The following is a 23,726-nucleotide window of genomic DNA, read 5'->3' as shown; positions in this document are numbered from 1 at the left end:
CTCAACCCCTTTCTTCTTCTTTTCCAAAAATAACATTTCTTCATTCTTTGGCTGATCACAAAAGCAATACGTGTTTTTTGCAGAGATAAGAGTAACTTCAGAATAGCATTAAAAGACATTAAATCTCACCCATGTCCTCCCCAACATTTTGACTGATTTCCTTCCAGTTTTTTTCCCTCCTCCTAGAGGCACATATGGACATAGTCCCGCAGCTCTCTGGGGAGCTGAAGCTGCAGGCAGAGGCACTAAGGCAATCATTGCCCACTCGCAGGGCATCATGGCTGCACAGTACTGTACAGGCCCCAGAAAGACATCTGGGTACGGGCCCTTCCTGTGACCCTTGTCCTGGGGTGCTGTAATCACCCCTGGGTGTGAGTTCTCTGAGGACATGCCCTGGGACTTATGTCATCTTGGCAGCCCCAGTGCCCAGCTCAGGGTGGGTCTGAGGTTGGCTGGAAGGGCTCTCTACCTGGTCATTCATATTGTGACAGACTGGGGGTGGGAGGGAGGGAGAGAAGAAATGCATGAGTGACAGAGCCTTGCAGGCCCCAGGGATGAGCAGAGGGGCAGGAGGGGGAGGAGAGGGGAGAGCCTGTGCCTCTCCTGTGATGCTCCTCTGCCCCCAGCCACGTGTCCCTGCCTGGGGAGAGTGACGGCGGCTACATGGACATGAGCAAGGATGAGTCAGTGGACTACGTGCCCATGCTGGACATGAAAGGGGATGTCAAATACGCAGACATCGAGTCCTCCAACTACATGGCTCCTTACGATAACTACGTCCCCTCTGGTAGGTGTGCACGGGCTCCTCACACCTGCACGGCCCCCACACCTGTGCAGTCGTGCATCCTTTTCAAAACCTTGATCCTGCCCAGCCTGGCAACAACCCTGCAAGGAAGGTGGCCATGTGCCCACTTTGTAGATGCAGAAACTGAGGATGGCCACCTGGCCTAAGCTGCTGTGGTGTGGAGCTGCAATATGAACCCCTGTTTCTGGGTCCAGAGATGTGCAAACAGCCCTCAGGGAAGGGAGGGGAGGGGAGAGGGTGGAAGTACCTGGCCTCCTGGGGCCTTGGGGAGGAGCAGTCCACTCAGAGCCGGCCCCAGGCCGATCTAGAGCCCCTGCAGAGCCGACAGGCTGGGCTAAGCAAAGATGGCCGTGGCTAATGGCAAGAGTTTTTCTGGCCAGTGAGGGCTCTGATAAAGTTGGAGAGTTTAAGTCAGATATTTGGAAATTGTTTTCCTTTTTGAGGAGGCTTAGAGGATCAGGAGTCACCTCTTTGGGACATTCAGCCTCCACAAGCCAAAGATAGGGGTTCTCTGGGCCACAGGACACAGGATGGTGGGTGACCTTCTGCTCTTCCTTAGCTCCTGAGAGGACCTGCCGGGCGACTTTGATCAACGAGTCCCCAGTGCTTAGCTACACGGATCTTGTGGGCTTCAGCTACCAGGTGGCCAATGGCATGGAGTTCCTGGCCTCCAAGAACGTATGTGTGGTCACAGTGAGCAGAGTGGGGCCCTGGGGAGGTGGGTCGCCCTGCCAGCCACGGTCCTCCAAGTCCATGGCCCCATCCAGGAGCCCTCTGGTGGGTGAGGATGGTGAATGCTCTCGTACCACATGGCCCCTCACACCCGAGCAGTGATGCGTTTTTCCCAAAGCCCTTGACGTGGAGGGTCTTTCCCCACAATTGCCCCCAGGGCCTCAGCTCCTGTCTCCTCCCTCCCCAGTGCGTCCACCGAGACCTGGCGGCCAGGAATGTGCTCATCTGTGAGGGCAAGCTCGTCAAGATCTGTGACTTTGGCCTGGCTCGTGACATCATGCGGGACTCGAACTACATCTCCAAGGGCAGCGTGAGTGCCTTCCCCCATCCTCCTGGTCTGAGTGGCTGTGGCTCAGAGGGGATCAGGGCAGGGCTGCTTATGGCCTGACCTGCCCAGCAGGGACAGGAAGGGGAGCCAGCAGCTGTGCACGGGGTTGGGGTAGGGGAGAGACACAGAGGGTTGTAGGGTGGGCTGGGGGCTCAGGTTTGCTGGTCATGGCAGGGGGCGAGGGACTAGCTGTAATGGGTCCTGGGCTGGTTGGAGGGGGAACAGGCCAAATGCGCCATCCCAGCAGTGGTGATGGGCAGAGGAAGAAGCCTCGGTGACAGGCTAAGACAGATGAGTAGGTGGGAGGCCATATTTGGTTAAAACGTGACCATCTTGCCTCCCGGTCATATCCCCACTTTCCACATGGGGTCAGTGACCCAGAGCTAGAGGGACACAAAGCAGCCAGGTGAGAGCTGGGTGGCACTTTGCCACGTCCCTGCCTCCCCGACGCCTACCACCTCAGCCAGAGGCCTCTCCTGGGGTCAGGAAGGGGGCCTGTTCCATGAGGAGCCTCAGACCCTGGGGCGCTTCCCCACAAACAGGGACTACCACGCCCCCAGCTTGTGGTGAAAGAAACTCAGCCTCCTGATCCTCTGGCCAGCCCCGGGGTGGGCATGGGAACCCTGTACCAGCAGAGATGGGCCCTCAGGGACTGGGAAGTGAGAAAGAGCTGGGGGTGGGAACTCCCAGGCCTCCTCCGGGCTCCCAGGTGCACAGTGGGACCCGGCCCGTCCTTTGCACTCGGCACCCTCTGCCCTCCCGCAGACCTTCCTGCCTCTGAAGTGGATGGCCCCCGAGAGCATCTTCAACAGCCTCTACACCACCCTGAGTGACGTGTGGTCCTTCGGGATCCTGCTCTGGGAGATCTTCACCCTGGGTACCCCTTCTTCCCCTGGCTCAGCGGCACGACACTGCGTCCACCTGACCGCTCACACCTCCGTCCTGGTGGGGCGGTGGGACAGGCTGTGGGACAGGGACCAGGGGCTCTGGGTCAAGTCCCAGCTCTGCTTCTTTCTGGTTGCTGTGTGACCTTGGCAAGTCTCTTGCCCTCTTTGGGTCTCTTTACCTCCCTATCTGAGTATATAGATGGGTTTGGACAGTTATGTCAAAAAGCCTGCTTGGCTCGGATGTTCTCTGGTTCTCTGATTCTGGGGAGGGATGTGGCCTCTGTCCAGGGCCTATGAGGGAGCCCACATTGCCCAGTGCCAAGGCCACTGCACCCCTCCCCCCTCCCCCCTGCCAGGGCTGGTGTGCCTCTCCCTGTCCTGCTGAAGAGGGTTCCTGCTGCTTTCCCAACTCCCCTGGGCCTGTGTCTCTTGCTTCTGCTCCCCAACAGGTGGCACCCCGTACCCAGAGCTGCCCATGAACGAGCAGTTCTACAATGCCATCAAACGGGGCTACCGCATGGCCCAGCCCGCCCACGCCTCCGACGAGATGTGAGTGGACCGTTTGGGAAGATTTTTTGGGTGCAGGCCACTGATATCCAGCTTTACCCACTGAGTTCAGAGATCTAGAAATATGTAGGTATAACTGGATCCAGGTGTTCAGATGAGGTCATCCACAATCTCTCCCTCTACTCCTGGGCTCTGCTTTCTCCCTTGCCAGCCTCACATTCAGGCTGGAGCCATCCCAATGGCCACGCCCCAGCTGCTTTCCCCACAGCTCCAGTGAAAGGCCCAGAGCTGACTGCCAAGGGCTCAGCTGGGGTCACACACCCATCCAGAGCCCACCCCTGAGCTGAGGGGATGAAAACTCCTCCTGGCCAGACCTGGGTCACATGTCACCAAGGTGTGATCAACCCCACAGAGCCACTGAACTAGCGGAGGAGAGAGGGCTTCCCAAGGGAGCGTCCAGGCACAATGATGGGACAACCCTCCCCTCGTCCGCTCCCAGCTCCTCTCACTAACCTCGTGCTGGGAGGCGGTGGACCCTGAGCCGGAGGCCCTGACCCCTCTGCCCCTCCTCAGCTACGAGATCATGCAGAAGTGCTGGGAAGAGAAGTTTGAGATTCGGCCACCCTTCTCCCAGCTGGTGCTGCTTCTCGAGAGACTGCTGGGCGAGGGTTACAAAAAGGTATGTAGAGCAGGGTGCGGGGTGGGGAGCGAGGAGCTCTGGTCCGGAAGTCAGACACAGGGTACAAGGCTCTGCGTGACAGGCTGGTGTTCAGGGAATCATCTTTTACCCTGTTTGGGTCTCAGTTTCCCTGTTGGTACTAATTTTTAAAAAACTGGCTGGAGCTGTGAGTAATTGATTTTCGAGGCACGGAGTTTTTTTAAAAGTGAAATCCTCAATGGAAGCTGATTGATTTAAAGTGAGGGCAGGGAGCCTGCACCCTCCTCCTTCCTGCATCCTTCCCCAGGCCTCTGCACTCAGGCTAAATCCCGTGCCTCCGTCATAAGTCTGAACAACCCCAGCCTAGTTGACCACTAGGGGCCTGTCGCAGGCTCGTGCAAGGCAAATAAAGCCAGCAGGGCCTTAAAACCCTCCCTGCCCAGCTATGAAGCTACAGTAAGGGGATGCACGTGTCCTCTGGCCCAGACTCAGCCCTTTCCCTCAGCCCGTTCCTAAGCCCACTCCCAGCCACATCTGGTTACGGCCCTGGGACCAGTGGATGGAGTGGAGTTGTCCCCATTCATTAGCAAGGGAAACTGAGGCCCCAGCGAAGGAGGACGTGGCAGGCCAAGAGCCCACACCTGTCTACCCGAAATGGGGGAAATTTAGGGTCGCAGGTGCTGGTCTGATCACTGCCCCCTCCCTGGGTGGCCCTGAACGCACCTTGCCTTGTGGGAGGCCAGCTCAGCCACGTGGCTTTGTGCAATTCTCCCTCCTCTCTGAGCACCAGTTGCCTTATTTATAAGGGCTGGGTCAGAATCTGTCAGATGACCCCTAAAGGCATTTCTGGTCTGACCATCCCTGTGTCTCGGGTTCTCCTGCCCCGTGGAGCAGAAGTACCAGCAGGTGGATGAGGAGTTTCTGAGGAGCGACCACCCAGCCGTCCTTCGGTCCCAAGCCCGCTTGCCCGGCTTCCACGGCCTGCGATCCCCGCTGGACACCAGCTCCGTCCTCTACACTGCTGTGCAGCCCGAGGGTGACAACGACTATATCATCCCCCTGCCCGACCCCAAACCCGAGGTCGCTGATGAGGGCCCGCTGGAGGGTTCCCCCAGCCTTGCCAGGTAGCCACGCTGACGTGTGGCCCGAAGCAGTAGTGTGTGTGGCGTATGTGTGTGTGTGTATCTGTCCATGTCTTCCTGCCATTGGGCCTGCCTTAGAAGTAAGTTACCAAGGATGGGTACTTATTTCCGCCAGTGATCAAAAGAGGGAATTGAATCCATTTGAACTTTAATGACCTCAGGTGGAAGGGGCAGGCTGGTAAGAGAAAAAAAGGGCTGGGACTTAATTGCGAGGTAGCTGTTCCCTTTAAAGGAGTCCCCAGAGGTCATCTACTCTGTCCCCTCTCTAGGCCCCCATCTACCCCTAAGGACAAGAGGAAAATCTTGTTGGCATCCCAGCATCCCACGTCCTGCTCTGCAGTCATCCCCAGCCCTAGGGCTGCGGTCTGTCCTTCAGCACCGTGCCCTGAGGCTCCCAGGGAGCCTGGCACAATTGTAGGAGGCAGAGGGGTCTACAGGAGTTCAGGCCAGAAATCAGACTAGGGAGGAGATCCATGCTTTTCCTTTGCCTTGGGCTGTGGTGGAGTTACAGTATGGGGAGGGTCACAGAGGATGGCCCGGCTCTCATGTGGAGCTGATGTTCAGGCGGGGTCTGCCCTCAGCTGGAGAGAAGGGTTCCCCTTGAGGCCAGACCCACACCCAAAACCAGATCCACCCTCTGGTGTGGCGGCAGGGGCCCCAGCCTGGGTTCCAGCTCCAGCTCTGCCAGTAGCTGCTGCAGGACCCCACCAGGCTCCTTCGCTGCAAGCCTCTCCATGTGCGCACACAGGACTTAGAAGTCCCTCCCCACTCTGTTTAAGAAGCTAATATTCCAAGGCTCCAGGCAGCCAGTATGCAGTGGAACTAAGCTCAGAATTCAAACAGCTTAGGGTGTGAGTGCTAGTGCTATTCTGTGCCCTTAGACAAGCTGCTTCCCCTCTCTGAACCTCAGTTTCCTCATCTGTAAAATGAAAACAATGGTTCTATTTGGAGGTTGTTGTGGGGATTAACTGAGATCATTACGCATTCAGGCATGCGGGAGATGAAGACACTGATGGGTGAACAATGAACTTTGGAGTCAACTGGGTCTGCCCTGGAGTCCCAGTTCCTATACTTACCTGCTGTGTGATGCAGGGCAATGACATAACCTCTCTGAGCTGTACTTTCTTCGCCATGCCTGCCTTGCGTAGTGTTTACAAGGGTTCCATGACCTCAAGTGTGTAAGGTGCGTGGCGTGAAGTCGGACAGATAAAATGCTCTATATCAGTGCTGTTACTATTTCACTGTGGTTCCCTCCCAGCCCCTCACTCGCTTGCCTTCCCCCTCTAGCTCCACCCTGAATGAAGTCAACACCTCATCTACCATCTCCTGTGACAGCCCCCTGGAGCCCCAAGAGGAACCAGAGCCCCAGCCTGAGTGCCAGGTGGAGCCGGAGCCAGAGCCAGAGCGGTCGCCGGATTCAAGCTGCCTCGGGCCTCGGGCTGAGGCAGAGGACAGCTTCCTGTAGGGGCTGGTCCCCACCTTCCCCTGCCCGAAGCTCCCCCTCTACCTCCCAGCACCCTGGGCCTCCCGGCCTGGCCTCCCGTCAGCTGTCCCCTTCTGGAAAGCTTTTGCCCCTGGCATGTCGCACCCCAACCCCTGGGGCTGGCTTAGGAGGGAAGAGGACTGCAGGGGCCGGGACCAGCCCTCTGCCTCTGGGGAGGCCATGTGACTCTGAGCCAGGATTCTCCCAGGGGACTCAGTTTCCCCATCTGAAGATGGGAAAGGTGGGCCTGGTGACTCACAATCTGGGACTCTCTCCCTGGCTGGCAGATGTGGAGGTGGGAATCCCTGCAGAGATTCTCAAGGTTCATGAGGTGGTCAATTCACTTTTTTTTTCTGTTCAGCCAGCTGCCCCTCAAGGAGCTGCAGCTCTCTCCCTGCACTTTTATCTCCCCAAGAGCTGGGGAGGGGACCCTAGCATTCCTGGCTCCGGGCTGAGCTGGGGCCTGGCCTTGGACAGTATTTCCTCATCCAGAAGCCACCTCCCATCGATGCCAGTCTTTGCTTCCCCAGGCCCAAGCTGGTCTGGGGCCTTCCATGCTTAATTAGTGCTGGGGGCTGAGCCAAGTACAGGACACCCTGGCCTGGAGCCCCTGCCCCGGGCACTCGGGGTACACCTCCCCATAAAAGTGCCTGTGTCCATGTCTTCTTGGCCCCTTGAGTCTAGGGGCCTTTTTCTTCATCACTGCCAGTCTTAATCCACTCACCGGAGTCCCCAGGGCCAGACAAGCCCCACGTCTTTGTTGAGTGTATTGACGTACCTGCAAGAAGTGTACGCACACGTGGACCTATATGTGGACCAGTATGTGTATTGGACCCGCCAGGAGACCTTGGAGGAATCCCTCACCCTCCCTGGGCCTGTTTTCCCTGTTGACAAATTAGCAGGTTGGACTCTGACTTCTGGTGCCCTGCCAGCACTAGCATTCTAGAATATTCCAGGAGCTGCACACTTGCTCAGATGAAGCAAAGCAAAACACCCCAAACCTCTATCCTGGGGGTCAGCTGGGGCCTGGGGAGATTCCAGACCACAGATCATACTCTGGGCATTCAGGAACTGTGCCCCTTCCCCAGACCCCTGGCTAGTCCCAAAAGGCCAGCTGCCCAGGCCTTGACTATAAGTGACAGCCAGTGTCCTGGAGAGCCCCCAGCAGCTGCCCCACGGACATGGGGAGACCATGGGACCCCTTTCAGCACCTACATGACCTCTGGAGCTATCCTGGGCAAAGGAGGCAGAGATCACAGATCAGGCCATCTGGTGCAGCCCAGCATGCCAGGCTCTGCTGTCCAGGCCTGTGCCACAGACATAAAGGACAGAGAAAGGACAAGAAGCCTTGGATGAGGGACCTAAGAAAGGGGCACAAGAGGTGGGTACTTTGGAAGTTGCTTTCCCACCGGACAGCTGCCCTACCCTGAGGCAGGAACCATGGGAGATGGCTTTGACTGCCCCAGGATGCTCACCTCACTGTCACTGCCAGTCCAGTGGGCTCTGGAGGTGCCAGGGGAGTGAGGGCTGTGGCCCAGACCGCTGGCAGGGAAAGGGCCAGAAGGGGGATGAGGGAAGGTCAGCGGCTCTGGGCACCAGCCCCCTGTGCTGGTTTGCACCTCCCCGTCCTGGGACCACCGAAGTCTGGTCAAGGAGAAGGTGTGTTCTCACTACGGTACCAAAGATGTAATCACCTAGGTTTACAAGTATTTTTAGGACTCACATTAACTCACATTTATACAACAGAAGTGCTATTTTGTATGCCATCAAATTTTCCTCTCTGTGTACTTTTTTTTTTTAAGAGAAAGATTTTAATATTAAACCTGGTGCTTCTCACGCACAGACTTCGTGGTGTCTCGTGGGTTTGTGTCCCTGGGCCTGGGAGGTGGCAGGAGTGGCGTGGGACAGATAGGCTCCCCCAGCTGTAGGATCCCGGCACAGACCCCTTCAGTTCAAGTCTCGTTTCCATCTGTAAGATGGGGTTTTCACGCTTCCCCCGGCCCTTGCTGGTACCAGGTGACCTGGACCTTAGGCTTCGCTTTTCCAGGGTGTGAAAGGAGAAGGCTCTTCTGGCTCTGCTGCACCCAGTTCTGGGTTGGAAGCCTGAGCTGCACCCCCACCCGGCTCCACCATGTGCTTTGGCTTTAACTATTAAGCCGGGCCACCCCCGCCCCCGCCCCCGCCCTGCCTCCACTCTGCACGAGGGCCCTGATTGAGGCTGCTGTGGCTCAATGAGAGGCAGCTGCTAAAGCCCGGATCCCAGGCCTTGGTGAGTAGCAGTTGGGTCTCACGTAGGAGCAGGGCGGATGGATGGAGCACCCCGGGGTGCAGAAACAATGAGGAAGAGGATGAAGGAGAGAGAGGAAGAGGAACCGAGGAAGATGGGGGGTGAGTGTGGCCCGGGCAAGGCCAGGGGAGGGAAAGGGGGGCCGGCTGTGGCTGTGAGAGCGAAGTCTAGCCAGGCTGGGCAGAGGGGCTGCAGGCCAGCTGCTCACGGCTGCAGCAGCTCAGTGGTGTGGGGCTGGCAGGAGCCGAATGTCTGGTATCCACTGGCCGGCTCGGTGCAGGCTGTAGGCTCCACTGCCCAGCCCGGGCCTGGGAGGCCTGGCAGCAGCATGGGGCCAGGGCAACAGAGCTGCCTGAAGCCAGCCTGGGGTTTCCTGGCCCTCCCACCTGGGCCCTTTGGGAGGGGTCACCTGAGGTGGAACTGGGTTTCAGCCTGAGATCTGTCACACCTCGCTGAGTGACCTTGGCCATTCCTTGCTCTCTCTAAGCTGGGGAAGGGGCATCTCAGTTTGTTTCTGGGGACCAGCACCTCATTTTGGAGCCCCAGGCCTCCCTGGACAGCCTCCAGAAGTCTGAGGTCATGGCTGCCAGTGGAGAGAGGGACGGAGATGTGGGGCAGCTCTGACTCATGGGCCCAGCCGCCAACTCAGGGGCAGCTGAGCCATACCAGGGGAAACCCTGCCTGCCGCAGGGCCTGGCCATGAAAACCCCACCCTCCTGGGGGTCCTGGCCTCAGAGCCTGTGGCCCCTCCTCTCCTGGCTATGGTAGGAGGTGATCTGCCCTGTAAAGACACGAAACAACCACATTCCGGGTGGGGATTATCCTTGCCCGTGGGAAAGGCCTCCATCTGGGGGTCAGGGGACCTTGGCTCCCTCCCCCAGGCCTGCTCCTCACGGGGCCTTGGGTGGATTAGACCGCCTCTGGTTTCCATTTCTCCAGCAATAAATGGGGCTGATGACACCACAAGAGGGAAAGGAGGATAAACCACTGGCTGAACAGTTACTATGCTCCAGGGCCACCTGTTGCCGCGCACATGTTTTCTCACATCCACCCTATGAACTATGGACTATGATCATCCTCGTATTACAAAGGGGAAACTGGGTTCCAGGAGGAGGGTCAAGGGATTTGCCCAAGGTCATCTGTGGGTGTGGCAGGGATGGGTGGGAGCTGGGCCTGGCTGACTCTGGGGTCAGCGCTTAGGGAGGTGCAGGTCAGCCCGGGTTGCAGGGCTGGGGAGTAGGGAGCCCTGTCTCCCAGCTCCAGACCTCATGCTATGTGTCTCCACGGGAAAGGGTGGGAAAGTGCTGGGGAGGGGAAAGGGCGAAGTGAATCTGAGGGCTCGGTAAACATAATAGAGTCTGGTGGAGCGCTTGGAACCCACAGGCCCCTGTGCAGTTGGGGTGTGGGAGATGGAGGACTGGGAGCCATAGGTCAGCCTCTGCTGGCTCCTGCCTCCCAGCCTCGCCACTCAGGCGGGCCCATGGGAATGGGTGAGCTGGAATTTTCCCCGCAGACGATGAGCCACTCGACTACACAATTCTTCCACCACCCTATACACAGCCAGGGTCCTTGTTCCCGGAAAAAGAGGGAAGTACTGAAAGCTTCTTCCCCCCGGGGCCCTGACCCTCAGCTGATGAGGGGCCCACAGCCCCCATTAATGCCCCTTTGAATTAGGGCAGTGTCTCCACAAGGCCTCTTTTATTTCAGTTTCTTGTTCAGCTTCATAATAATTGAAAATTCCTTTTATAAAAGTACTTATGTAACATATGCCTGCCTTAAAAAATGCCAATTACCAAAATATAGAGAGAAAATCTTCTCTCTGTACATCTTGTATTTTTAACTCCAATAGCATTTTAAATGCTTATCTTCTTTACTCAGCAAGTGTGTGTGTAGGAATTTATCTTACGGAATTTCTGCCTCTCACTGTGCGTAGTTTAATTATTTCTTCTAGGTTCTGCCCCCTCACATCTATATTTATATTTTCATTTTGTATCTGTACCTCTCTCTATATATAAAATTGTAATTTTAAATAAAACTGCCACTACTGTTTTGCAGCTTTTTGTTTTTCACTGAACAATACATCACAGATGCACTCACAGGTCAGTGTTGCATACAGATTCATTCATTTTGAGAGCTGCACATAATTTAAAGCCTGCCTGTGACTTAAATTATTTAACCAATTCCCTACTGATGGCCATTTATTGTTTCAGAGCTGTAAATTAGTCTGGAATGACCATTGTTTGTAAAGCATATTTCTCTTTGCACATTTTTATGTCTTTTTCCATAAGATAGATTCCTAGGTGCAGAGTTGCTGAGTAAACTAAGAGAGACTAAACATTTCAAATGTTACTGGAGTCTTAAAGTTCCCCTGAAAATACCCAGAATGAAAACCAAACATGTAAATGATGAGAACAAACTACTTAATTCTAAACAGCGGCTGGCTCTGTCCTGATCCGTCACCGTGGGTTCCTGTCAGTGGGCCCGTGTGATGTTCACCATAAACCTAGGAGACAAGCCAAGGGAAGATTCAGATTAGAAGCTGAGGCTCAGAGCCGTGACGTGCTGGCCCAGGGTCACACCCGGGGAGGTTCTTGCCTGCCAGTCTCATGTCCTTGCTACGGCCTTCCTCAGAGCCCCAGCCACTGCTGAAGGCAGTCCAGTTCCTGGATGCAGAGGGGACAGTAGACTGGGCCCTGGGGTCAGGGTGCTGGCTGCCCACTCAGGGTGTGGCTCCTGGAACTCCCTGGGTGGGCTCCCCTTTGGAGGGGGCTTCTGGGGCTGCTCTGGGCAACGACAGGTTCCTACAGCTCAGAAGACAATCTGCCACAACAGACTTGGTGACCTGATGAAGGGGCTCCAGCCTGAAGCAGGGGAGCAGCACCTTTTCTCAGGGTCCAGCAGGGACTTGGGGATATCACGGAAGCCAGACTGTCTCCCTGTGGTCCCCCTCCCACTGGCTCAGCCCACTGCCCTTCTCTCTGGGCCCCCTTGGGCTCACGTGTCTGCCCCCGATAGGGCTCCGGTCCTCTGAACAGGGTTGGGCGGTTGCAGTCTCTTTCTAGTTTGGGGTTTCGTGGTTAATCACTGCAAGGAACCAGAAAGTCACAAACATGGGGAAGTAACCAAGCTTCTGGAAAATCACAGAATTCTCAGAGTGGTTGTTCCCTTCTGAAGGGACAAGATGGCAGCTTCCATGCCTGAAAGTTTATCTTCTTCTTTCCTGATCTTCTTGAAGCATACCATGATCTTGGCTCTCCTCTGCTCAAACATCATCAATGGCTCCCGATGGCCCAACAAACAAAGCCCAGACACCCCAGTGTGGTCTTCAAGGCCTTCCCTGACCTGGCTCCTTCTGATGCTGCCTCTCCCACATCTGCCCTCCAAGGCCAGTCTGCACCTTTGTGGGCCACAAGCTCTCCAACCTCCCAGCAGCGCACAGGGTTCCCTTTCCTCCACATCCTCACCAACACTTGGTATCGCTTGTCTTTTTGGTGATGGCCATTCTGACAGGTGTAAGGTGATACCTCATTGTGGTTTTGATTTGATTTCCCTGATGATTAGCGACATGCATATTTTCATGAGCTTGTTGGCCAGTTGTCTTTGAAAAACATCTATTCAGTTCCTCGGTCCAGGTTTTAATAAGATTGTTTGTTTGTTTGTTGCTATTGAGTTGTACGAGTTCCTTATATTTTGGAAATTAACTCCTTATCAGATACATAATTTGCAAATACTTTCTCCCACATCATAGGTTACTTTTTCACTCTGTTGGCCATTTCTTTTGCTGTGCAGAAGCCCCCCCCTCTGCACCTCTGTTGGTGCTGTCCTTACTGCCCAGGATGCCTAGCCCTCTATGACGGAAAGGCAAGGTCTTGGTCTAACTTCCAGCCTAGCACAAAGCCACCTCCTCCAAGAAGCCTTCCTGATCACTCAGGTGGAAGAGGTTTCTCTCCTCAGTCCTTTGCTTGTGCCTCTGATGGGCCCTCGTGTTTGTTTGACACCTCCAGTCCCTGGATGTCCTGTGTGCTCTCTCACATCCAGGCCTTTACTATGCTGTCTCTCTTTCCTGCAACATTTCTTACTCCTCCCTGCCTCCCTCTAGCTTGTCCTCAGTTTAGGCAGACTCTCCCTTGTCCCCTCTCCAGCACTTCCAGGATGTCCTGCTACTTCGCTGATGTCCTGGTTCCTCTTCTGGCTCCACCACCAGGCCATGAGCTCCAGAGGGGCAGGGACGATGCCTGCATGTTCACCACTGTCCCTGGGACCAAGCAGAGAGTAAACACTTGATAAATATTTGCTGAATGCGCTTCACCTGCATTCTCACTGGACCTGAGTCAATAACCCCTCCCCTGTTTTACAGATAAAAAGACAGAGAAGCCAGGGACCTGGCTGTGGTCACACAGCTATGAGTAGAGAGTGTGATTCCTATTCTGTCTGGCATCAAAAACCAGGTCGGTTCCCTCTATCCTTGACCTTTCTGGGAGCACCAGCCACTGTGAAGGCAGGTGGTTAAACACAAGGGTGCTGGAGCCAAGTTTCTGGGTTTAAATCCAGCCCTGCTGCTTATCAGCTGTGTAACCCTGGGCAGAATACTCAACGTCTCTGAGCTTGTCTTTCCTCATCTGTAACACAGAATAAGTGATTGTGAGGATCAAGTGAGATGACCTGTACAAAGGGCTTAGAGACTGGCACAAAGACAGTGCCCAATGGACAGGGGGACTCAGGACGGCCCGTCTTTATGCAACTGCTTTAGTGCAATTGTTAATGGCACCCCTTTGAGGTCACAGGTCCCCATTTGGAAAGTAAATTGCATTAATATAGATCGATGCAAGTATTATGATCTGCATTATAGGACCACCGCTTAAGTCAGGCAGGGCCTTGCAGGCAGGGAAGAGCTCTGAGCCTTCTCCTTCCTGGACCCAGAACAGGGTCCTGGCACAAGAAGCCTTCACCAAATGGACTGGTTTCCGAGAGCGAAAGGATTCCTTTTACCCTCTGTTCATTTGTTTACATGTTTACTTATTTATTCATGCATCTGGCACTGACTGGGCTCCCGTCATCTGCCAGGCATGGGCCAAGGGCAGCAGGTGTCAATACTGGGAGAGAGGCAGGGTCTCCCAGGGAGCTTGTGTTGGGGATGGAGGGGTCAGGACAATGCTATGTCAATAACCCCCTCACTGAGAACATCCCAACCCTGAGGACTGCTGTGACCTCGGGGGGCCAGAGAGAGTATAAGACAGGCAAAGACAGAGGAGGGGCGAGCAGGAGTGTGCAGCCCAGTAAGAAAGCACGGTGAGCTCAGGAGCTGAAAGCGCAGTGCTCATTACAGCAGGGAGAGCATGGGGAGAGCGAAGGGGCAGAGGCTGGCAGGGGACAGCTGGTCTAGCCCTGCTAGAGTGCGGACTTGATCTGCACTACAGGGCTGGAACAGTAGATGGGAACAAACACCCCACAGGAGCCCAAACCAGATACTGGAACTCATTTAATCCTCGACCCTAGAGGGAGGTGCGGTGGAAATTCTCTGGCCTAGAGCTGAAGCAGGACTGGTACCCAACTGTCCTGATGCTGCATTCCTGGTTCCTGGCTCAGGCCCCTCCACTTTCTCGTGGGGAAACTTCCTGGATCCCAGGACATGGTCTGGGCCTGGGGTTGAATCAGGAGGTGAGGGCTAAGCTATCCCTGCCATGGGGTCTGGAGGTGCCAGGAGCCTGGAACCAGGCAGGGCGATGAGGATCAGGCCCTCGGTGTGTGCAGGATGGTGGCAGGCCCACACAGTCGCTTCAGGATTTCCTAATGTTTGGGCTGACATGCAAACCTGTCTCAGAGTTCCTCTACCACAGGAAAGAGTGATGTCAATCCAGGATTCCTGTTTGTCACCCTCCCAGCAGCTTCCTCAGCCAGCCCACCCACATCCACTGGGGTCAGCACCCTTGCTGCTGGGAAGGACCCAGGGTCCCCCTGTGCATCGTGGTGGTCATTAGCATAGGGTCTGCAGCCAGCTCTGTCATCTGCTGGCTCTGGGACCTGGAGCAAGTGCCTAACCTCTCTGAGCCTTGGTTTCCTCATCTGCAAAATGAGGATAATTAACAGAACCAGCCTCCTGGCTGAGAGGATTAAATGAGGTAAATGTACAGAGAGCCTGGCATGGTACCTGGTACGTAAACAACACGTGGAAAATGTGAAGCCTTCAAATGTCGTATTCGTGCGAGGGTTGAGTACCTTCCTGCTTGCAGAGCTTTGGAGCGCAGCATTCATTCATTGATTCAGTCATCCTTCAAATGTCTAAATCAGTGGATCAGAAGAGTCAAGTATAACATAGGCTCAAGAGACAGAAATTCCCTCACCCGCTGTGTGATCTTGAGAAAGTGACTTAACTTCTCTGAATCTTGGGATAATAACCATACCTCCTTCTAGGGTTGAGGAGTCAATGAGAAAACTCCAAAGACTGCTTGGCATACCTACTGCCTGACACATGGTGAGAACCTGATAAACCTCAGAGGCCTATGAGTGAGGAAATAACTGGGATGGGGGTGAGCCCAGCAGGCCTGGGATGAACAGGAGGGGCCCCTGCTGGCCTGGGAGGGACAGGGAGGCCTCCTGGAGATAGGGAGGCCGAGGAGCTGTCAGAGTCAGAGTTAGCCAGGTGGACAGAACTAGATGAGTAAGACAGCTTCCTCTAATGTAGGAGACAGAGACAGGTTCTGCTAAGGTGGCCTAGACCACCCCTCTCACCAGCCACATCCCTTCTCCACCTCAATACCCTCCACCAGAGATTGGTCCTTGCCAGCCTGGGTCAGAGACTTTTTGGAACTGCATGGAAGCTGAGTACCATGTCCTGATCAGACACAAATTTCACTTACAACTTAGAGATCCTCACATTTCCTTGAGGCTATCCAAGAGCTTTTGAGGGCAGAGGCCTGAGTAACATCAGAATCCCCTAGAGAGCCTGCTTCTCATGCAGGTTCCCACCTCCCACCCTAATTCAGCAGGCCTGGGGTGGCCCTGGAAGCTGCATTTTAACTCCTGTGATTCTGAAGCTGGGCTCCTGGACTGTACTTGGAGGTACCCCTTTCTAGAGACTCCCACGAAGAACCCCTGGCCTACAGGATAAAGTCTGAGCCCCCAGCCAGATGGTCAGGGACCCTTTCCACTTAGACTCTGCCCTTTCCTACCTCTGCCTCTGCCGCCCTCCTCTGCCTGGCCACAGGGAGCCCTGAATTTTCACCTTCTCTGCTGTCATGCCAGTCACTCTCCTGGATTTTTCCTTTCTGCCTGGAGGACTCATCCAAGGACCATCTCCAAAGCCACTGCTCTGGAAGCCCTCAGAGACTCTCCAACCTGTCCCCCATGTCATCTGATGTGCCCCTGTCACCACGCAAAGGGACTCCCTCCAAACGTGTTGGACTTGAAAAAGTTAATGTCATGCTGCTGACCCTGCACATTGTTGAAGATCTGATGAGGGTGAGGATGACCAGATATGCGGGGAGACCAGGTCCCACGGGGACTGCTAAGGGACCAGAGTGCTCAACCTGGAGACATGGTGCCTCTGGAGGCCCCGGGGGCTGCCTCCCCATCGCTGGATTCCTGTCGAGGGACAGGGAACAGAGTTGCCTGCGGGTCCAGGACACAGCACCAGAAGCAGCACGTGGGTGCCTCAGGAGGCCTGTCTGTTCCCTGGGAGGGAAGCATGGGCTACAGCTTTCTGACAACAAGAGGAACGCAGGCGACCTGTCAGGAGTGCTGTAAGTGTGTGGGAAGTAGTACTGGCCGACTGACTGTGGTAGCAGGGAGCGGTCACCTGGGCCTGAGACCCCGAGAATCTCAGCTCTGGCTTGGAGTCTTCCCTAAAGAAGCTGTGTGACCTGAGATAAGTCACTTACCCTCTCTGACATTCATTTTTCTTATCTCTACAGTGGAGATAGCATGCACTTCACTGAGTCCCTGTGGCCCAGGCCCGTATGAGAAAATGGAAATGAAAGTGCCTTATAAACAATAAATGGCTCAGCTTCCTAACTAAGCAAGACACAAAACCCAGAAGCCAGAAGTGAAAAGAACTAATCAGACAACATTCAAAGTAAAACTTCTGTGTAAATAAGGACACCCCCGAAAAAAGTTAGAAGTGGTAGACTGGTGGAGACTATTTGCAACATGGATGGTAATAGGGTTAACAGACGTAATGCGGACTATAAATGGTGCCAATAAATCAATAAAAGACAAGAAACAAATGGAAAAATGGGCCAAGGATATCTGTAGAAGAAATCCAAATAGTGAAATAGTGTAGAAATACACAAGCGGGAAAAAAAAGTTTATTTCACCATCATTCTGGGAAATGCATATTAAAATCTCAGTGAAATAACATTTTTTAAATATTAGACTAGGAATATTTTTAAAGATCAACAATAGCCAGTGTCAGCAAGAATTTCGTGAAGCTGGGTTTCCCACACACTGTTGGCTGGAGCGCACATTTGCACAGCCTTTTTTGGAGGGCAGTTTAACAGTACCTCCACATTTTGATGTACCTGCTCTTTGACCCAGCAATCCCTCCTCTAGGAATGGACCCCACTCACATGAGGGCACACATGCACGATGGCTTGTGTGAGGATGTTCACTGCTGCATTGTTTACAGTGGAGAAAAATCAAGAAACTAAAGTGTCCATTAAGTAGAGGGATGGTAGGAAAAAATTGTGGCACATCCCTGTCATGAATACAGTGTAGCAATTAAAAAACAAGGAGGTAGGTCTCCATGTACACACGTGGAAAGACTTCTAAGATGTGTGGTCAAGTGATAAAACTCAAGCCCCTAGTGCAATAAATAGCATATGACACTATATTTAAGAACCATAATGTATGGCTGAATGTACGAATGGATAGATACACGAGCATGTAGATGCGTGAGCAAACGTCGGGCAGGGTATACTGTACCCACAATTCTTCTGGAGGTTTTTGCTGGGAAAGGGGCTGTGTGGTTGGAAGGAGTTTGGGGGAACTCCCACTTGGGGAAAACAGATCCTTCTTCATGTATGAATATCTTACAGTGAGCACTGCGGGAGCAAGGAGGACAAAGGAACGGTGGTGGGAGGGGATTCCCAGGACTACCGCCATCTGCCTGGGTCCTGTAACTGCTGGTGGCCAACGAGAGAGCCTGTGAATTGCCTCTGCTGTTCATTTCTTTCCAAATGCCCTTTTTTCCTTCCCTGCCTCTGCCTGGCAAAATCCAACCCTCCCCAGGCCTGGCACTTGCCCCAGCTCAATTTATTATTTAGCTTTTGCTGCATAGCAAACAAACAAAACTCCCACAAAACCATGACAATAATAAACATTTATTTCTCACTCATCTACACCGTATGCAGCTGATCTGGTTGGACGCAGCGGGGTTCACTCATGCATCTACAGGGCAGCGGGGGACTGCTCCAGGCTGGGGTTAGCAGACGTACCTCGGCTGGCGCAGCTGTTTCACATGCTTATCATCCTTTTAGGACCAACGAGCCAGCTCAGTGATGTTAGAAGCATATTCTTGTGTCTTTCAAAGGATTTGTCCATCTTATCTAACTTGTTTAAGTTCTGTGCCTAGAGTTGTTCATGGCATTCCCTTATTATCCTTTTAATGTCCATAGGGTTGGTGGTGATGTCCACTCTTTCATTCCTGATATTTGTAACTTGCATCTTTCTTTTCTTTTTCCCTTGGATATTTTATTTATTTTTCAATGAAACAGCTCTTGGCTTTACTAATTTTTTCTCTAACATTTTCTGGATTTCATTCATTTCTGCTGTTGTCTTTATTTCCTTCCTCATAGTTGCTATGTGTTTAATTTGTTCTTTTTCTAGTTTCTTACGGCGGAAGTTCAGATCACGGATTATTTTTTCCTGCAGTCTCTGGCAGAGTGTGGACCCTCGCCGCAGACCCTGAGTGGCCACCTAGACCTACTTGTCTGGAAGTTCAGCTGTCAGGGTCCTGCTTCCCCACCACAGCGCCCCAGGCTCCTCGGTGCTCCTTAGACACGTCAGGTGTCTTTGGGGTGCATAACCTTGTTACAATGCACCTGTGTCTAAATCCTCTAATAATCTCATCAGGATTGTAGAGTCCCATCCTAAGGGAGACAGTATAAAAGGTTATAGCCACTGAGGTGCTCAAACGATTGGATTAGCATCCCGAATCCTTGCTTAGAGCCTTATGCCTTTGGATTTTTTTCTTCGTCTATATTTGTCTACTGTATCATTTGTTAGGATTGGCTAATAGGGGTTGGTTCTTGGATGACTGCAGCAGAGCTTTATGAAACTTGATATTAACGAGGATCCTCTGACTCAGGAGATAAAAGACGTTGCTCTCTGACTAGAAAGCTTATTATAGAGGTGTCAGGAGTTTTCACCTGCGCCCAATATGACTACTTGATGGTATTGATACAGGTGTGTACTGTTAATGAAACCAGCCCTGATTACTGTGTTGGGGTGAGAGGGTAAAGCATGAAAATTCTCCACCAGAGAAGGACACCGCCTGCCTGGGTTAAAGGAATTTTATACAATTGGACACATTTTGGCTTTTCCTCATTGAGAATTTTAACTCTCTTTTGTTTGAGCCAAAGTAGCATGGAGTTAGCACTGAACTGCTTTTAAGTATGTGTGTGTGTGTGTGTGTGTGTGTGTATGTATGTGTGTATATATATATATATATATATTTTTTTTTTTTTTTTAAGTTTGCTGGGAGGAACAAGCATTGGTGGCGATGCTAAAGGCCATGGGCTATGTGCAGGGCTTGGGCTGAATGTATTCTGCCTGGAAACTCCCTAGACATTGAGATTAGCTTGTCTGTGATACCTGCTGGGAAGATCAAATATTTTGGTCATCGGCCAGGAAGATTAAACCCCAACATGCTCAGAAAGGTAGTGAGGGTTGGGTGTTTCAACTCGTATCTCCTGAACTCCTCTCTCAAGCTGAGCTCTGACTGCATCTCAGCCTCCACACTTCGATTTCTTCAAGGTGATAGAGTTTCTTCTTCCACCTGCCTCCTCAGCAGGTAAGTTTTTCAAGATGGTGAACGAGACAGGGCGTGGACTCCCCTAAGCCCTCTGCGATAGCAAGCCTGCCTTCAGCTCAAGGGGGAAAACTACCAGGAGCCTCTCACCAAGTTGGCTACAGTCTTGGCAGCTGGGGAGCACGCATGACTTTCAGGCTACGGTTCTCGACAACCCTCTCTAATGGGAAACTTCTTGGTGTTCCCTAAGGGAACCTTTAAATCCAAGCTGGTCATCCTTGAGACTGTCTGCTCTCCTCTATGGCTCCTCCGGGGAATCCTTACAGCCAAGTTGTGGATAGTCACTACTGCATTTGCTTGCATCCTTCCGGAAGGCAAACTAGGAGATGGAATTGGTTCCAACATCCTAGGTTTGCTTTTTCATGCCTCTTAAGGCTGTTTGATTTCCCTCTGCTTTTGGTGGGGGGTGATGCAAGGCCATTTTCTAGGGATCTGCACTCCACAGACTATTCTCAGCTCTTGGGTTTGAAACCTGGGATATTGACTAAGCCTTTGACTTAGGGGTCGCTTGCTTGCACTCTCTCCAGACCTTCATTCTTGGGGCGGGGGAGGGGGCAGCCAACCCCTCAGAACCAGCATTAAGGTGGAGTAGTTGAGGGGGGAGGTGGCTAGTGTGCCCAGGTGCTTCCTACAAAGGAACAAAGTGCGCTCTGAGCCACAGATTGGCAAACCCTGGTGCTTTCCTTCATCTTTCGGGAACGCAAGTGTTTCCAGGTGCAGCCAACATCGCCGCATCCCACAAACCCCGAGCTTCTGATAAGAGCGCTGGTTGACTTCGGGCCCAACCCATAAAGCCTGGGAAGAGGGAGCAGGAGCTTGCTAAGGGCAGTTGTTCCTGGCTTTTTTGTGTTTTTGCTGGCGAAGGAGTAAACTTATCTTGAGCGCTGCAGTGGGAGAAACCCAGTCAGCCAACTGCAGAGCTCAGCTTCACTAAGGGCTTATTTTTCTTCAGGGGATGGACTCCCAGATGGAGAATTCTTCACTGTCCTACCGTCAGCTCTGTCTCACGCTGTGGTCGTTGACTTTCATCAGATCGAGTAGTCAGGTACAACGTTTGACCGTGACTTGTTTTTCTAAGTTATTTTGCAGAAGAGATGTAAAATTATGGGTCAGAGGGAAGACCCTCAGGAAAAGTCAGTCTTGCCTGAGTCAGAACCTAATGATCTTGACTGACTACAGTGGGTGCCTCCCACCGTTCTCCATGCCCTGTGAAGTAGGGGATCCCTGTGAGTCGCCCCGGAGTCTTCCTCCAACAATTCCTCTGGAGCTACAGCTCTAGCCCCAGGCCTGTACCCAATTCAGCCCAGGGGGTGCCCTGCCTCAGGCAGGGCGACATCCACTGAGATGATTTCCCACAGGTCTAGATGACCAGGGGTCCACGCAGGGTTTTCGTATGTGTACCCTCCCCCTTTTCTCTCTCTGATTTATGTAGTTGGGGAGAAACATATTTAAAGTGGCTTTCTGTACATGCCTGAATGCCCTGTTCCTTTGTTGGGATGACATCTGCTAACAAAATTAAATGAATTTCTCACCAGAAAAGGGAGACATTCAAGTACTCCCAGATGAAGGCTCCACCCTCCAAGCTGCACTGTTAGAACTGGGAGACAAGCCTCAACCAGAAGTACCTGAAGGAATTCTGCCAAAGGTAAGAGTGGACATTTGGGCTGATGGGAGGCCAGGAAGAAGCAAGAAAGCTGACCCAATAGTAATAGGACTCCGTTCAGGCCCCAAGGCTCCAAATTAAAAGCAATTCCCTTTAAAGAGGCATGCAGAGGAAGGTATGAAGCCCCTTGATAACCACCTTCCTTAATGCCAATTCATCCAGCCTTGTCAATCTCCATATAACATTGCAATCCCACCAGTATTAAAACCAGACTGGAGATTGTTTTGTACAGGATTTGAGAGGCACTAACCAAATTGTAGAAGATACACAGCTGACTGCTAGTTAAATAGCTAAAGTAAATAATTTGGCTGGCCACAAAGCAAGTGGCCAGAACCAAAAGCCCAGACCCCAAGGCCCTAGCACTCATTCCGAGTGTGTCACCTACTCCTTTTAAGCCTCAGTATTCAGAAACGGAGAAGGCTTCTGAGGTTAACAACAGCCTTACCTGGCCTTACTAAAAGCAATCATCTCTCATTTTGGGTTGCCTCTTTCAATGCAAAGAGACAACAGTGGAGCTTTCACAGCCAAGGGAACTCACAGGGTGTCTGGGGTCCTCGGAACATAATGAAAGTTACACGCTTCATGGAGACTCAGTCTTCGGGAAAGACCGGAAAGATGAATTATACCTTGAAAAAGACAATCGCCAAAATAGGTCAAGAAACCAACTTAATCTGAGATAAGGCCCTGCCAGTTGCCCGGCTCAGGGTGAGAGTTGCCCCTAGAAGCAAGCTCCAATTTGAGCCTTTGTGAAATGTTACGTGCGAGACCCTTCCTTAAGACTAAGTATTATTGCAGTCTTGAAAATGATCATATTGTAAAAGAATTAGATACTCTAAAACAGGTAGTCTCCGCTGTTACTTTATCTGCTATATGTAAAATGCTTCTAGCTGACTAACATTTCCCACAGACGTCCCCCTGCTCTGCATAAGCATAAGGGATTGGGTCCTCCTCAAGATGGAAAAATCAGCACGCTGAGAATCAGCTGCAAACTAAATGTAACCCTTATATGTTTAAAAAGACCTCCCCCACTCACATGATGATTGCCCAGGACTCAGGTGGGACTCACAAATACTTCAATTTCATTCCTTTTATAAAATTCCACACCCTTAATTAGCAGGGAGCAGCTACAGCGGTCATTCCCCTATTTCCATCAAGGCTGAGGAATGTACGAGAAAGGAGGGAGGATTGAAACAGCACCAGCTTAAACTGGTTTTGCCTCCATAAATAGGCTGTTGATTAATTAAACCTTGAGTTACTTGAGGGAGACAGCACTGCGCCTGTGCCAGATGGGAGCCCATGTCTCCAGGATGACCCTGGAACCAAGAATATTTAGTCTGAGGAAATGTGGCCGCCAGAGCCCTTTACACAGTGAGAAGTCCTTCAATAAGGAAAATCTGGCTTCCAGCAGCATAAGTAGTTTATTAGGGGCTGATTTAAGGCTAGCCAGTCAGCTTCCAAGTTGGAAATTTCCCTAACCCTTTAAATTTCTGTTTAAACCCTAGATTTGAGAGCCTCCCTCTTTTTGCTGATTGACCTCACAGTAAAGCTCTTTCTCTTCTCAAAACCGCTGCCACGCTGGTGGAGTCTGTGCCTGCCTGGCAGCGAGGCCCTGCTCAGCCACATGGAGGAGGAGAATTACTGGGCCACGGGGTAATTCTGTGTTTAACTTTTTGAAGAACTGTCAAACTGATTACCACAGCAGCGGCATCACTTTACCTTCTCACCAGCAATATACAAGGGTTCCAATTTTTCCACATCGTTGCTGACACTTAGTATTTTCTGGTTTGTTTATTACGGCTGACCTAGTTGGTGTGAGGCGATATCTCATTGTAGTTTTGATTTGCATTTGCCTGATGACTAATGATGTTGAGCATCTTTTCATGTGCTTGTTGATCATTTGTATGTCTTTTTTGGAGAAATACCTATTCCATTTTTTTTGCTCACTCTTAAATTGAGTATTTGTCTCTGTTGAATTATAGGATATGTGTGTATATATATTCTACATACTTAACTCTCGTATATATGGTTTGCAAATATTTTCTTGCATTCTGTGTGCTGTCTTTATTCTCTTGATAGTGTTCTTTGCACCAAAATGTTTAATTTTGATAAAGTCCAATTTACTTTTTTTTCCCTTTGGTTGCTCGTGCTTTCGGTGACAGAGCTATGAAACCATTTCTAAGTTCAGGTCATGAATATTTACCCCTATGC

The 23,726-nt window shown here is 52.2% G+C and overlaps 1 protein-coding gene across 3 annotated transcripts in view; it reads left to right on the top strand.

Annotated features, from left to right (window-relative positions):
- The window catches only part of PDGFRB (platelet derived growth factor receptor beta), a 37,263-nt gene extending 28,877 nt beyond the window's left edge, over positions 1-8,386 (top strand). For all 3 annotated transcript variants that reach the window (XM_006174640.3, XM_032477088.1, XM_032477089.1), the window contains 8 exons: positions 627-787; positions 1,365-1,483; positions 1,725-1,847; positions 2,631-2,742; positions 3,202-3,301; positions 3,833-3,938; positions 4,812-5,041; positions 6,347-8,386. In XM_006174640.3, coding sequence (XP_006174702.1) covers positions 627-787; positions 1,365-1,483; positions 1,725-1,847; positions 2,631-2,742; positions 3,202-3,301; positions 3,833-3,938; positions 4,812-5,041; positions 6,347-6,524 — 1,129 coding nt within the window. In that variant the 3' untranslated portion in view covers positions 6,525-8,386. The remainder of the gene's footprint in view (positions 1-626; positions 788-1,364; positions 1,484-1,724; positions 1,848-2,630; positions 2,743-3,201; positions 3,302-3,832; positions 3,939-4,811; positions 5,042-6,346) is intronic.
- Positions 8,387-23,726: the final 15,340 nt, after the last annotated feature.

Source organism: Camelus ferus, chromosome 3, assembly GCF_009834535.1.
Source record: "Camelus ferus isolate YT-003-E chromosome 3, BCGSAC_Cfer_1.0, whole genome shotgun sequence".
NCBI lineage: Eukaryota > Metazoa > Chordata > Mammalia > Artiodactyla > Camelidae > Camelus > Camelus ferus.
Note: the sequence above shows the minus strand (reverse complement) of the source record. Positions and strands in the feature narration are given on the sequence as shown.